This window comes from Carcharhinus amblyrhynchos, chromosome X (assembly GCF_965287045.1).
Source record: "Carcharhinus amblyrhynchos chromosome X, sCarAmb.v2.hapA, whole genome shotgun sequence".
In the NCBI taxonomy this organism is placed as follows: domain Eukaryota; kingdom Metazoa; phylum Chordata; class Chondrichthyes; order Carcharhiniformes; family Carcharhinidae; genus Carcharhinus; species Carcharhinus amblyrhynchos.
The window spans coordinates 15,758,854-15,773,024 of NC_137359.1; the positions used below are offsets into that span (position 1 = coordinate 15,758,854).

A 14,171-nucleotide genomic window follows, 5' to 3' on the forward strand; every position below is an offset into this window, starting at 1 on the left:
AGGGTAATTTAGCATGGCCAGTCCACCTTACCTGCACAGAGTTTGCACATGCTCCCCGTGTCTGCGTTGGTTTCCTCCCACACTCCTAAGATGTGCGGGTAGCAGTAGGCTGTCCAGCTGCAGCCTCAAAAAACTGCAGAACCATTGAGTTCCACTCATTCTGGCCTGGAACTTCCTCTGAACCCCCATTACTGTGTGACACTCCTGACACTGCTGTGTTTGATTGCCTTGGGATCAAGCTTGGTCTTTTGGACACAATTCCAGTGTCAAAGTTCACCTGAACATTGACAGCTGTGTATGTGGGGTCTATTGGAGAAGAAAATGAACAAACATACTTTCTCAGTGTTCTGGGATAGACCCTGCCTGGCCCTAGGGACTTGTCCACCTAAATCCTCCCATTTTATCTCAACATGTCCAAGAATGTCAACACCCTCCTTTCTACACTACCATCCACCACATCCTTCTCTTTTGTGAACACTAATGCAAAGTACTTGTTAAGAACCTCACTCAACTCATCTGGCTCCACACACAAATTCCTTCCACGGTTCTTGTGTGGACCTACCCTTTCCTTAGCTACCCTCTTCCTCCTTATATATGCATAAAAAGCCTTGGGATTCTCCTTAATCCTGCCTGCCAAGGGCATTTTATGGCCCCTTTTTGCCCTCCTAAGTCCCAGTTTAAGCTCTTTCCTGCTATCTTTGCATTCCTCAAGAGTCTTATCCATTTTCAATTTCCTGAAAATTTACGCATGCCGCCTCCTTCTTTTTCATTAAATCTCTCTTGTCATCCAGAGTTCCCAAATCTTGCCATCTTTATCCTTTATTTTTCCGGGGACACACTTGTCCTGGATTGATAACAACTGACTTTTAAAAGACTCCCACATATCAGATGTAGATTTACACTCAAACAGCCACCCCTAGTCCATATTCTCTCGCTCCTGCCTAATAATGTCAGAGTTTGCCTCCCCCCAGTTCAGTACTTTCACTCTGGGAGTAGAATCATAATAGAATCATGTTACTTCTATCCTTTTCTACAAGTGTCTTGAAACTTATAGAATTGTGATCACTGTTCCCAAAATGGTCCCCTACTGAGATATCAATCATCTGTCCGTGCTCATTTCCCAGAACCAGGTCGAAGATAGTCCAACTTGGGAAGGGGCTATCTACATATTGTCTCAAGAAGCACTCTTGGACACACTGAACAAACTCTGCCCAATCCAAGCCCTGGCACTAAAGGAATCCCAATCTATGTTGGGGAAGTCAAAATCGCCCATCACAGCAACCCTGCTGTTTTTACATCTTCCCATAATCTGCTGACATATCAGTTCCTCCACTTTGCATCCTTCCTATAATGTGGTGACCAGAACTACACACACTACTCCAGCTGTGGCCTCACCAAAGTTCTGTACAATTCCAACAAGACTTCCCTGCTTTTGTAATCTATGCCTCACTTGATAAAGGCAAGTGTCCCATATGCCTTTTTCACTACCCTCCTAACACGCCCTTCCGCCTTCAGAGATTTGTGGGCAAACACGCCAAGGTCCCTTTGTTCCACAGAACTTCCTGGTGTCCCACTGTTCATTGAGTACTTCCTTGTCAAATTACTCTTTCCAAAGTGCATCACCTCTCACTTTTCAGGGTTAAATTCCCTCTGCCACTTATCTGCCCATTTGACCATCTCGTCTACATCTTCCTGTAGCCCAAGACACTCCGCCTCACTGTTAACCACCCGGCCAATCTTTGTGTCGGCAAACTTACTGATCCTACACCCCACACAGTCTATGTCATTGATATAAACGATGAATAATAGGAGGCCCAGCACAGATCCCTGTGGTACGCCACTGAAAACTGGCTTCCAGTCACTAAAGCAGCTTTCTGTCATCACCCTCTGCCTCCTAATACTGAGCCAATTTTCAATCCACTTTATCAAATTACCCTGTATCTCATGGGAATTTGCCTTCTTAATCAGTTTCCTATGTGCTTTGCTGTCAGGCCGACTTGCTTTCTGCTCAACATGCCAAGTAGGTGACCTTGTTCATATCTCTGAACCAGAGAACTACCCTTTGTAGATCTCAGCCCTCTCTAACGGTGCGAAAAGATGGCTCTGCCAAGCTGAATCTCACTCTGGCCTGCCTTCCGCACGCTGGCACTTTCCAGCTGTTCTGAACCTGACCTGTTTGATTGCTCTTTCCCATGCCCTTGGGCAATGAGATCCAATCAATCATATTGTTCCTGTAAGCTTGAGCAGTGAAGGTTGGCACGCCAGGTGACCCAAAATTGTCTGCAATATGTGACTTCAGCTCTGCATTTTCCTCCCTACATTTCAATAGAATCCCTACAGTGCAGAAGATGGCCATTCAGCCCATCAAGTCTGCACCGACAACAATCCCTATCACTGAAGCCCCACTTATTTACCCCGCTGGTCCCCTTGACACTAAGGGACAATTTAGCATGGCCAATCCATCTAACCTACACATCTTTGGACACTAAGGGCAATTTAGTACAGCCAAAGCTCCTAACCTGCACATGTTTGGGCACCAAGGGGTAATTTACCACGGCCAATCCACCTAACCCACACACCTTCAGACTGTGGGAGAAAACCGGAGCACCCAGAGGAAGCCCACACAGACATGGGGAGAACGTGCAAACTCCACACAGTGACCCAAGGCTGAAATCAAACCCGGGTCTCTGATGCTGTGAGGCAGCAGCACTAACCACTGTGCCACCGTGCTGCCCATTGTGGAATGGCATCCACTGGAATTACAGTAGGACAACTTGTCAGCTGCCGAGTAGAATTTCACCAGCCTGCGTTACACTGAAAAACGTGACATTTCGATGCATCATCCAGCCCTCCCTCAAAAATAATGCATGAGTTTCCAACCCCACACGCACCAAGAGTAAATTGCATGGGCCGAAGAGAAATTAGTTTGGCATCCAAGACTTCCATCCACTTAATGAAAATCACACACTCCAGGGACCTGTAAGTTGCACTTTCCCATTAAGAATTCAGCACACGCTCCAATCATCTGCAATTGGAAATTGCTATTGACAGGCATGTTCTGCTATAGAACCGAATGACCAGCTCAGCAGCTACAGGCCGACGGAATTCTTTGTTTTTTGTCTTTAATCTGAAATTAAATTACCTTTGTGCTGGTGATGTATTCACCAGGTCAATAGCTCAGAAGTCATTTCCCAGTTCCAGGGTCAGATTTTTTTTTTACTGTTTGATAATGAAGTGCCACACACAAGAATGTGGGACTGCATTTCATTTTGCTCAGGACACGTCTGTCTCGCTCCCCCATTCCGCTCCAAACACGCCCTTGATTCTTCCTGCTCTAGATGCATTGGCAAGGTTGCCAAGTGATCCACACACCGCTCACTTACTCCCACACCAAAGCTTTTGATTGCAGAGCCAGCGTTGTCATTGCCCGTTGTGGGTTAAAATTGTCAAAATTGTTCTTTCTAAACCCCAGTGTGTGCCTGTGTGCACGCAAGCATGCTCACACAGGTACGGTAATGTTCTCAACTTGGCAGCACAGTAGTTAACACCACTGTCTCACAGCACCAGGGACCCTGGTCCAATTAGTGATGGACAACAATTTGCCAGCGATGACCATATCCCAAGAACGAATAAACAAAGGCCGAACAGAGTTCAAAACCAAATAGTGGATTCAACTGCCTGGCAAAACAGGAATACATTAGTGACCAAAGCTATCGCACCATATGGCATTGAGGCTTGTGGGCAAAGAAAACAGGCTGGCATAGAAACATCATGCCCCAAATTAACATGGTTCCATGCCATCAACAATCCATATGATGCCACCACAGCCTGGCTTGTTTTTGTTGTTCCTCATCAGGCCAAACAACAGCCATTAGTGTCAATCAACTTTTACAACTCCCGGGACACTGCGGGCAAATGAGCTATTTGAGAAGTGTGAGGCTAAGCATGCGTTGGAAGCAGCCGTGAAGATTTACAATGAATTCTTGAAAAATTGACTGGTTGCTGAATGTGTCGGCCTACAAGCCAGGCTTCTCGCAGCCCTGAGTCTGACAGTGCGGCGTTCCCGCAATCTGTTCCTTAACTAATTCCCCATCGAGTGAGGTGTCTCTTAACAGGGCCCCCGGGATGGTCACATTATCTGGGCACAGATGTTTGAAGTATCCCTTCTAACACAGTCTTATGAAGAGAGGGAATTAAAGACTGGCTTCTCCTTCTCACAACATCCCACGGGAATGTCTATTGGGAAAAGATCCAGGGAACTGGATAATCAATCCAGCTGATCTGCATGGCAAGTCCCAGAATACACTGAGATAAATTACTCTTCTCTCAACGTGGCCCTTGGTTCGGTAGAAAGCCAGCCAAAAAAATAATCTCTACATTCTGTAGCAAGATGTTTAGAAGGGAACTGTGGGAGACGGATGGATGGAATTTCAAACTCCACCTCACTTCTCCAGTATTGCACATAGCAATAACACCGACAAACCAGCACTGAGCGAATACATTTACAAAACAAGAAGAGAAGGAATGTAAAAACAAAAGGAATGAGATGGTTTGAAGAGGAGAGGGGGAGAGGGGGTACAAGAATCTGCCTCAGAGCACCCAGAGGCCAAAAGGTGGTTGGGAGAAAAGAGACAGCAGGCACAGTGGTTAGCACTGCTGCCTCACAGCGCCAGGGACCCAGGTTTGATTCCCGGCTTGGGTCACTGCCTATGTAGATTTTGCATGTTCTCCCTGTTTCTGCGTGGGTTTCTTCTGGGTGCTCCAGTTTCCTCCGAAGATGTGCAGATTAGGTGGATCGGCCATGCTAAATTGCCCCTTAGTGTCCAAAGATGTACAGGTTAGGTGGATTGGCCATGCTAAATTGTCCCTTAGTGTCAGGGGGACTAGCTAGGGTAAATGCATGGAGTTATGGGAATAGGGCCTGGGTGGGATTGTGGTTGGTGCAGACTCGATGGGCTGAATGGCCTCCTTCTGCACTCTAGGGACTCTATGATTTCTCTGACTGAGTCATCCAGACTCAAAACGTTAGCTCTATTTCCTCTCTTCACAGCTACATATCAGATTTTCCAGCATTTTTTGTTTCCATTACAGCAGAATTTCACAGATGTGCGGGTGTGTGCCAAAGTCTGGGCTGCCCCCACAGCCGAATAGCCCAGCAACACTCCTTCCCCCGCCCCCCTTCCCCGATAGAAGAAGAACGGCAGCTTTGACAGAGATATTGTTGGCAGACTTGGAGCTGCCAAAACCACATCTTCAGGAAACAAAGTGGGAAGAGGGAGGAGGGGGTTTTCAAAAGAGAAGGAAAAGCGGCAAAAATGAAAATACATAAAACCAAACAAAAAAAAAAGGTGAGGAAATTGGATTCCAGAGAAAAGAGCAAAGGAGGAAACTTTTAAATATTTATACTTGGATGAATGACTCAGAATGCACACCCTACATTCTGAATTGGACGCCGTGCAGTCTAACTGTCCCCAGGATATTTTTTGCAAACGGCAGTTAATAAAGTGACTGACACGTGTTCCTGGAGTCAGTCAAAAATAAATAAGGCAGACAACCTTCAAATAACTCCGCTCAGTCATCAGCTATTAGAATGAATGCAGTATGACCAAAAAAGGCCCCCTCCATTCATTTACCAGACTTAATGGTCACAGGGTCGTTTATAGTTGATGCGCTATGTGGACCATGTTAATATCTTGGGCAATTCAGTCACCACCTGGCATGATAACCTGTCCACACTGCTGTTTTGCTTGAAGCCACACTACAGTGTTTGGGTCCTGCCCCAGACCCCTCTCTGCATGAGCTGTTCCAGTTAACGATTACCTCTTCTTCTAGTTAAGCATTAACACTGGAGCAGATGAGTGCTCTCAGCACGTGTGCTATGGGGAGGCAATGGCCTTGTGGTATTATCGCCAGCCTATTAATCCAGAAACTCAGCTACTGTTCTGGGGAACCCGGGTTCGAATCCTGCTACAGCAGATAATGGAATTTAAAGTCTATTTGTTAGTATCGAAAGTAGGTTACATTAACACTGCAATGAAGTTGCTGTGAAAATTCCCCAGTCTCCACATTCTGTTCGGGTACTCGGCGAGAATTCAGCATGGCCAATGCACCGAACCAGCATGTCTTAGAGACTGTGGGTGGCACCCTGACGAAACCAACGTAGACATAGGGAGAACGTGCAGACTTGGATTCAATAAAAAATCTCTGGAATTAAGAATCTACTGATGACCATGAAACCATTGTCGGAAAAACCCATCTGGTTCACTAACGTGCTTTGGAGAAGGAAATCTGCCGTCCTTACCCAGTCTGGCCTACATGTGGCTCCAGAGCCACAGCAACGTGGTTAACTCTCAACTGTCCTCTACTAGGGATGGGCAATAGATGCTGGCCAGCCAGCGACGCCTATGTCCCACGAATAAATAAAAGTTTGCCTCATCTTCGTGCATGCTTCCACCCTCATGTTGAGGTTTGCTGTTGTGTGCCATAGTCAGCCTTTCTTCCAGACGAACTGAAATGTTAAATGCATACAAAGTGACCCACCCACCCCAACTCTTGATATTGCAAAGGTGCGACGGGGAGGTCTATCGTGTACACATTATCTGAGGGATTGAAATTTGTCAATTGCGTAAAAAGGCCGACGTCAAATCTGCCACCTGTTCAGTCACGGTGGCACAGTGGTTAGCACTGCTGCCTCACAGCGCCAGGGACCCCGGGTTCAATTCGCAGCTTGGGTCACTGTCTGTGTGGAGTTTGCACATTCTCCCCGTGTTTGCATGGGTTTCTTCTGGGTGCTCCCACAGTCCAAAGATGTGCAGGTTGGGTGGATTGGCTGTGCTAAATTGCCCCTTCGTGTCCAAAGATGTGCAGGTTAGGTGGATTGGCCATGCTACATTACCCCAATGGGCCAAATGGCCTCTTCCTGCACTGTAGGGATTCTATGAATGTCAGGCAGTGAATTCGATTCAGCCCAGTTTGAGCCACCACTCGAGATGCATCTTCAGCCCATTTTTCCAGAAACATTATTTCCATAAACATGAATTCCACCCGGCTGCGCTCATTACTTATATGGTAGCAATTCACCAGGCTGATACTGGAGATGACGGGGTTAGCTTATGAGGAGAGATTAAATAGACTGGGCCTGTACTTGTTGGAGTTTAGAAGGCTGAGGGGGAATCTTATAGAGACTTACAAGATAATGAAGGGGCTAGATAGGGTAGAGGTAGAGAGATTCTTTCCAATTAGAAAGGAAACCAGAACTAGAGGGCACGGCCTCAAAATAAGTGGGGGGGGGGGGCAGTTTAGATCAGCGTTGAGGAGGAACTTCTTCACTCAGAGGGTGGTGAATCTCTGGAATTCTCTGCCCATTGAAGCAGCAGAGGCTACCTTGTTGAATATGTTTAAGTCATGGGTAGATAGATTTCTGATAGATAAGGAAATTAAGGGTTATGGGGAGCAGGCAGGAAAGTGCAACTGATCCACTTCAGATCAGCCATGATCTTATTGAATGGCGGGGCAGGCTCGAAGGGCTAGATAGCTTACTCCTGCTCCTATTTCTTATGTTCTTAATTAAGTGTTTGTCTTTCAACTTCAGAACTTGTGATAAAACATCGTGCCTGTAGTTTTCAAACTTGAAGGAGTGCAGGCTGCTTATTGTTACACACCCACAGACACATTCTTCGCGATGTCCCACCTAAACACACTACCCAGCATAGAATCCTACAGTGCAGAAGGAGACCATTTGGCCCATCGACAACAATCCCACCCAGGTCCTATCCATGTTTCTATTTAAATAATCATCTAATGCCCTCTCGAATGCCCTCTCGATTGAACCTGCCTCCATCACACTCCCAGACAGAACATTCCAGACCCCCAACCACTCACCGGATGAAAAAGCTTTTTCACCCATCACATTTGCTTCTTTTGCAAATCGCTTTAAATCTGTGTCCCTCTCGTTCCTGATCCTTTTACAAGTGGGAACAGTTTCTCCCCATGTATTTATCCTCCAAATTCCCCTGACACTAAGGGGCAACTTAGCATAGCCAATCCATCTAACCAGCACATCTTTGGACTGTAGGCAGAAATCAGAGGAAACCCACGCAGACACAGGAAGAACGTACAAACTCCACACAGACAGTGACCCAAGCCGGGAATCGAACCCAGGTCCCTGGCGCTGTGAGGCAGCAGTGTTAACCACTGTGCCACAGGACTTTTCAAATGCTGAACGTAAATTTATAACAACAGAAATATCAGTCAATAAATACAATTTGTGTTGCTCCTTCACCACTATCCAAAATAGGAGTCCAGTGGCCATTTGGCCCCTCAATATATATTAATGATCTAAATCTAGCTGCGCAGGGGACAATTTCAAAGTTTGTGGGTGACACAAAACTTGAAAAGTACTGTAAACAGTGGAGAGGGTGGTGTAGAACTTCAAAAGGACATAAACAGATTGGCGAAGTGGGCAGAGAGGTGGCAGATGGAGTTCAATGCGGAGAAGCGTGAGGTGATGCATTCTGGTAGGAAGAACATGGAGTGTAAAGTAAGGGGTAAAATTCTTAAAGGGAGTGCAGGAGCAGAGGGAGCTGGGTGTATTTCTCCATAGACTGGGAAGGTGGCAGGACAGGTGAGAGAGCAGTAAATAAAGCAGATAGTATTCTGGGCTTTATTAACAGGGACACAGTGTAAAGAGCAAGGGGGTTATGCTGAACTTACACAAGACCCTAAATAGACCTCAGCTGGAATACTGTGTACAGTCCTGGGCACCACACTATAGGGAGGATGTGAACGTGTTGGAGAAAGCACAGAAGAGGTTTACAAGAATGGTTCCAGAGATGAGAAACTTCAGTGATGAGGAGAGATTGGAAAGGTTGGGACTGTTCTCCTTGGAGAGGAGAAGGCTAAGAGGAGATTAGATAGAGATGTTCAAAATCATGAGGAAGCTGGACAGAGTAGACAGGGAGAAACTGTTCCCACTTGTGAAAGGATCAGGAACGAGAGGGACACAGATTTAAAGCGATTTGCAAAAGCAGCAAATGTGATGGGTGAAAAAGCTTTTTCATCCGGTGAGTGGTTGGGGGTCTGGAATGCGCAGTCTGGGAGTGTGATGGAGGCAGGTTCAATCGAGAGGGCGTTCGAGAGGGCATTAGATGATTATTTAAATAGAAACAATGCATAGGGGTACGGGGAAAAGGCAGGGAAATGGCACTCAGTCATGATGCTTGGAGAGCCAATGCAGACTCAATGGGCTGAATGGCCTCCTTCTGTGCTGGAATAATTCTCTGATTCGAACTTGCTCCTCCATTCGATAAAATCATGATTATTTGTTTGTGTTTTAATTCCACATTCCTCATCTACCCCCACTCCCCAACCCTCGATAACCTTTAATTCTTCTCCCTAACAAGAATCTATCTACCTCCGCCTTAAAAATATTCAGTAACCCTGTTCAGTAACCCCATCTCCCCCACCTTCTGAATTCCAAAGTCCTCAGAAAAAGACTTCTTCTCATGTCTGCCCTACAAAGATAAGCCCCAATTTTACAACACTGCCCCCTTTCGGAGAAATATTGCAATAGCCACAAGATTTCTAGTGCCAATCGAAATCACTGCCCACAAAACATTGGCCTTTAATTGGTCACATTCAGATCAACCATGATCTTATTGAATGGCAGAACAGGTTTGAGGGGCTGAATGGCCTCCTCCTGTTTCTATTTAATTGATCGCTTCCTATCAGCTTTGAGATGTGCCTGTTCCAGTGGGTGGTCTCCTTTCTTCCATCCATCTTAAACTGGAGCTTATCCAACTCATTGTTGTCCATGTCCTACTCCACACAAACACCCATTCATCCATCAGCTCTGTGCTTGCTGACTTGTGCTGGTTCCCACTTCACCAAGTTTTAAAGTTATCCTCATATTCTCATCCCTGTACGATTGTGTGCTCCTTCACCTTTACAACATTCTCCAACTCCATAACCATTAAGAGCTCCACGTTGCTCCAATGCCACTCTTGCCTCTGTCTCAGTGAAAAAACCAACTCAAACTCACTGCTTGAATAGAACATTTAGTCCCTCATTTCCTTCTTTGGCTCTGATTTGATTTAAAAATCAACACAGAGTCCTGTGGTGTCTTGGGTTGTTACCCTACAGCCGGGGTTCAACACCGGCCCTGGGTCACTGTCTGTGTGGAGTCTGCACGTTCTCCCCATGTCTGTGTGGGTTTCCATCACACTCCAAAGATGTGCAGGTTACATGGGCTGGCCATGGTAAATTGCCCCTTAGTGTCAGGGGACTAGCTAGCGTAAATGCATGGGGTTATGGCCTAGGTGGGATTGTGGTCAGTACAGACTCGATGGGCTAAATGCCCCCAACACTGTGGGATTCTATGACTCGATTGCCCCTTAGTGTCCAAAGACATACGGGTTAGGTGGATTGGCCATAATAAATTGCCGCTTAGTGTCCAATGACATGTGGGTTAGGGGAATTTATGAGGTAAATAATGTGGGGTCACGAGGATAGGGCCGGAGTTGGATGCACTGACAGAGAATCGGACTTTTGAATGGACCTACCTTGCATTAAGCCGATCTTTCTCTACACCCTAGTTATGACTATAACACTACATTCTGCACCCTTTCCTTTCCTTCTCCTCTATGTACTTTATAAACGGTATGCTTCGTCTGCATAGCGTGCAAGAAATAATACTTTTCACTGTATCCCAATACATGTGACAATAATAAATCAAATATTAAGCTGATCTTTCTCTACATCCTATCTGTAACTGTAACATTACATTCTGCACCCTCTCCTTTCCTTCTCCCGTGTACTTTATGAATGGTATGCTTTGTCTGTATAGCGAGCAAGAAACAATACTTTTCACTGTATCCCAATACATGTGACAACAATAAATCAAATCAAAAACTCCGTGGTCTCCTTCTATGATTCTTCTTCTCTATCACCCAGTCTGCTTCTGTGTCATCACCTGCCTCCACCCTTAACTCAGCTGGTCTGCAGCTGAAACACTCGCCCCAGCTGCCTTTGTTCCCTCGAGTCTCCGCTATTCCTATCTGGCCTCTCATCTTGCACTTTCTGTAAACCCGAGCTCATCAGTTCAGCCCGAGTATCCGAATGCACACCAGCGATCACTTCTCTGCTCAGTGACCCACATCGCCTCCAAGCCTGACAGCACCTCAATCTTAAAATTCTTCTCCTTGCTTTAAACTGCCTCCCCCACCCTCATTCTTTCAAACCTACAAGATTCTGGCACCTGCCCTAATAGCTCCTTATGTGTATCGGTGTTAAACTTTGGTTAATAATTGCTCCTGTGAAGCACCATGGGATGTTTGGCTACATTAAAGGTTCTATCTCAATGCAGGTTCTTGTTGTATTAAACATATAACTTTACTGGTTTAAAGATACCACATAAACACAAGTTAGACTCAGAATCCTACAGTGCAGAAGGAGACCATTCGGCTCACAAGCCTGCACTGACAACAATCCCACCCAGGCCCTATCACCATAACCCCCCATATTTACCCTTCCAATTCCTTGACACAAAGGGACAATTTAGCATGGCCAATCCCCCTAACCTGCACATCTTTGGACTGCTGTTGTTGTAATGAGTTCAACGTCACTGCCTTAAAGGTGCTATATAAACGCACGTCATAGAGGTCCAACTGCGCAGCATTAAAGATACTATATAAATGCAAGTTGTTGTTGTAAACGTCCAACTTCACTATATTAAAAGGTGCTGGATAAAAACAAGTTGTTGTAATGAATGTCCACCACTTTTACTGCCAAGGTGCCATATAAATGCAAGTTGTTGTGCTAGAGCCCAATTTTACTGCACTGAAGGTGCTGTACAAATGCAATCCGTTGTTGCAACAAACGCCCAATTTTACTGCATGAAAAGGTGCTGTATAAAGGCAAGTTGTTGCGATTAGCGTCCAGCTGTTAAGATTTTGTTTTAAATTGCAGTCAATAACGGATTCCCTCTTCCCTATCAAGCGGCTGCGGTATTTACATGCCAATAAAGATCGCCGACCTGAACGGTTTGGCCTTTCAGTTCAAATGATCCCTGAGATTGAGAACAAGTCCCGGGCTGCTGCTGCTGCCTTCAGTGGGCGAGTTGAGGAATGGTTTAGCCCGCAAGTGGAATTTTGTGTCAAGGGCGCTCTTTAAATAATTCATGTTCCCACCAAGGCAGCCAGATCTTAAAAAAAAAGAGCTTGGGATGCAAGGGTTGAAGGCTTCCCGACCCAGGTTTTAAATCAAAGGGGCCAGACGAGTCCAGCCCTCAATCGCACCAGCCTTTTAACTTTCCACAAAGCAATTCTTTGTTCACTTCTAGCAATCCGAAAGGTCCCACACATTCAGACATCAAGTGCAACTGAATAAAATCACCTTCTGAATATTGCTGTTGGGAGGCAGCTTTTAAATTTGCAGTCCAATTGCTAACATGTTGGGGGTGGGGGAACCCCCTTCTTGCACCTTGCAACACTTTATCTGCACAATCCATTCAGTTAATATCACATAAGTGGGACATGTCTTGAATAGCTTCAACTTGTCACAGAAAGGGTTAACTATTTGACGTGCTGAGAAATTGCCTTTTTTGGATACCTTCAAAGAGATACATTTTAAAAAAACAAACTTGACATTAAATGAATTGTTGAAAAACATTCAATTTTGTTAATCTGCTGAACATCACGTCTGTCCAGGTAGTTCCATAAATATTATTCTCTCTCCCCACTCAGTAATTAAGAATGGTTGATCAGTCTATCCTTAAGGTGAGACAAGATACCCGTCCGGATAAGAACATTCCCAACTCACCAGCTCTGTGCGGCCGGTTTGACCTGTTTGTGTAAAGCCACAGAAAACCCAAACAAACTCCCCCGTTCTCCTTCCTTCGCGATAGTGTTGGTCGTCTCCAGATTAAACGCGGAGCCCCGGGCTGCCAGGAGCAAACAGTACAGCAAAGGTGTCATTTCTGAAGGCATGTCTCTGGGTGCAAGCTGAGGGAGCTGTAACCCAGCCCTGACGAGAGGCACTGATTCAAGACTGTGTGCGGACCGCGTGTTTACAGGAGACGGAATGCAACGCTGCCACTTTACAGTGCAAGTGTTACTAAAACACTCCCTCTCTCTCATACAGTCTCTCCCAGAAGTCCAAGTAACCCTTTCACACCTCACCAGATTATTTTAAGTCTGAAAGCCCTGGTCAAACATGAATACCAAGAACAGTATTACACAAAACAAACTACGAGGGCATCGATCCCTTTTCACAGTAACTTCAGTGCAGTGTTACTATAAGCCAACTTGCGACACTAATAAAATTTATTTACAGCATTTTGAACTCTGGAAAAAATGCTTAAAAGCCGCTGCTCTTTTTGGACAGAGAGCAATAGGAAAATGTGAATTACTTATGTCACATTAGTTTTTTTTTAATAGAATCACAAGTAGGCTTACATTAACACTGCGCTGAAGTTATTGTGAATCATAGAATCGCCCAGTGTAGAAGGAGGCCATTCGGCCCATCGAATCTGCACCCAACACAATCCCACCAAGGCCCTATCCCCATAACTCCATGCATTTACCCTAGCTAATCCCTCTGACACTAATGTTAGCATGGCCAATCCACCTAAACCCACACATCCTTGGAGTGTGGGAGGAAACCAGAGCACCCGGAGGAAACCCACACAGACACAGGGACAACATGCAGACTCCACACAGACAGTGACCCAAGCCAGGAATCGAATCTGGGTCCTTGGCGCTGTGAGGCAGCAGTGCATTAGTTGACAGAGAGAAAGAAAATAATTTAAATTTTCCAATGTTTGAAGTGTTGATATTTCAGAGGGAACAGAAACGTCATTAGAATCTGGACCACCCAGTGTGGCATCAGTGATAAAGTGAGACGTTCTCTCTTTGAAAAAAAGGGTGATATTTAAGTGAGATGTCATGGAGGCATTTTCATTCTGGAAGTCTGTGACCCTCCCACCTTCCCCCCCTTCCCCCCCCCCAACCTGTGCAAGTACAATGCCCTTCTTTTGAAAGGCAATTGGACAATGAAAAAGCAAGTGCCATCGACCCAGCACTGCTCCCACCCGCACTCCACAATCCATACCATTGGTTATTATGTGCAGAATAATGTATTGAGATTCAATCCCTGACCTGTGCTTAGTTACATTC

General features: G+C 45.7%; 1 protein-coding gene across 1 annotated transcript in view; it reads right to left on the bottom strand.

The window, feature by feature from the left end:
- LOC145361843 (integrin alpha-7-like) overlaps positions 1 to 13,056 on the bottom strand; it is a 149,429-nt gene extending 136,373 nt beyond the window's left edge. Inside the window, 1 exon segment of the mRNA XM_080217811.1 lies at positions 12,817 to 13,056. Coding sequence (XP_080073937.1) covers positions 12,817 to 12,983 — 167 coding nt within the window. The 5' untranslated portion in view covers positions 12,984 to 13,056.
- Between the last annotated feature and the right edge of the window lie 1,115 nt (positions 13,057 to 14,171).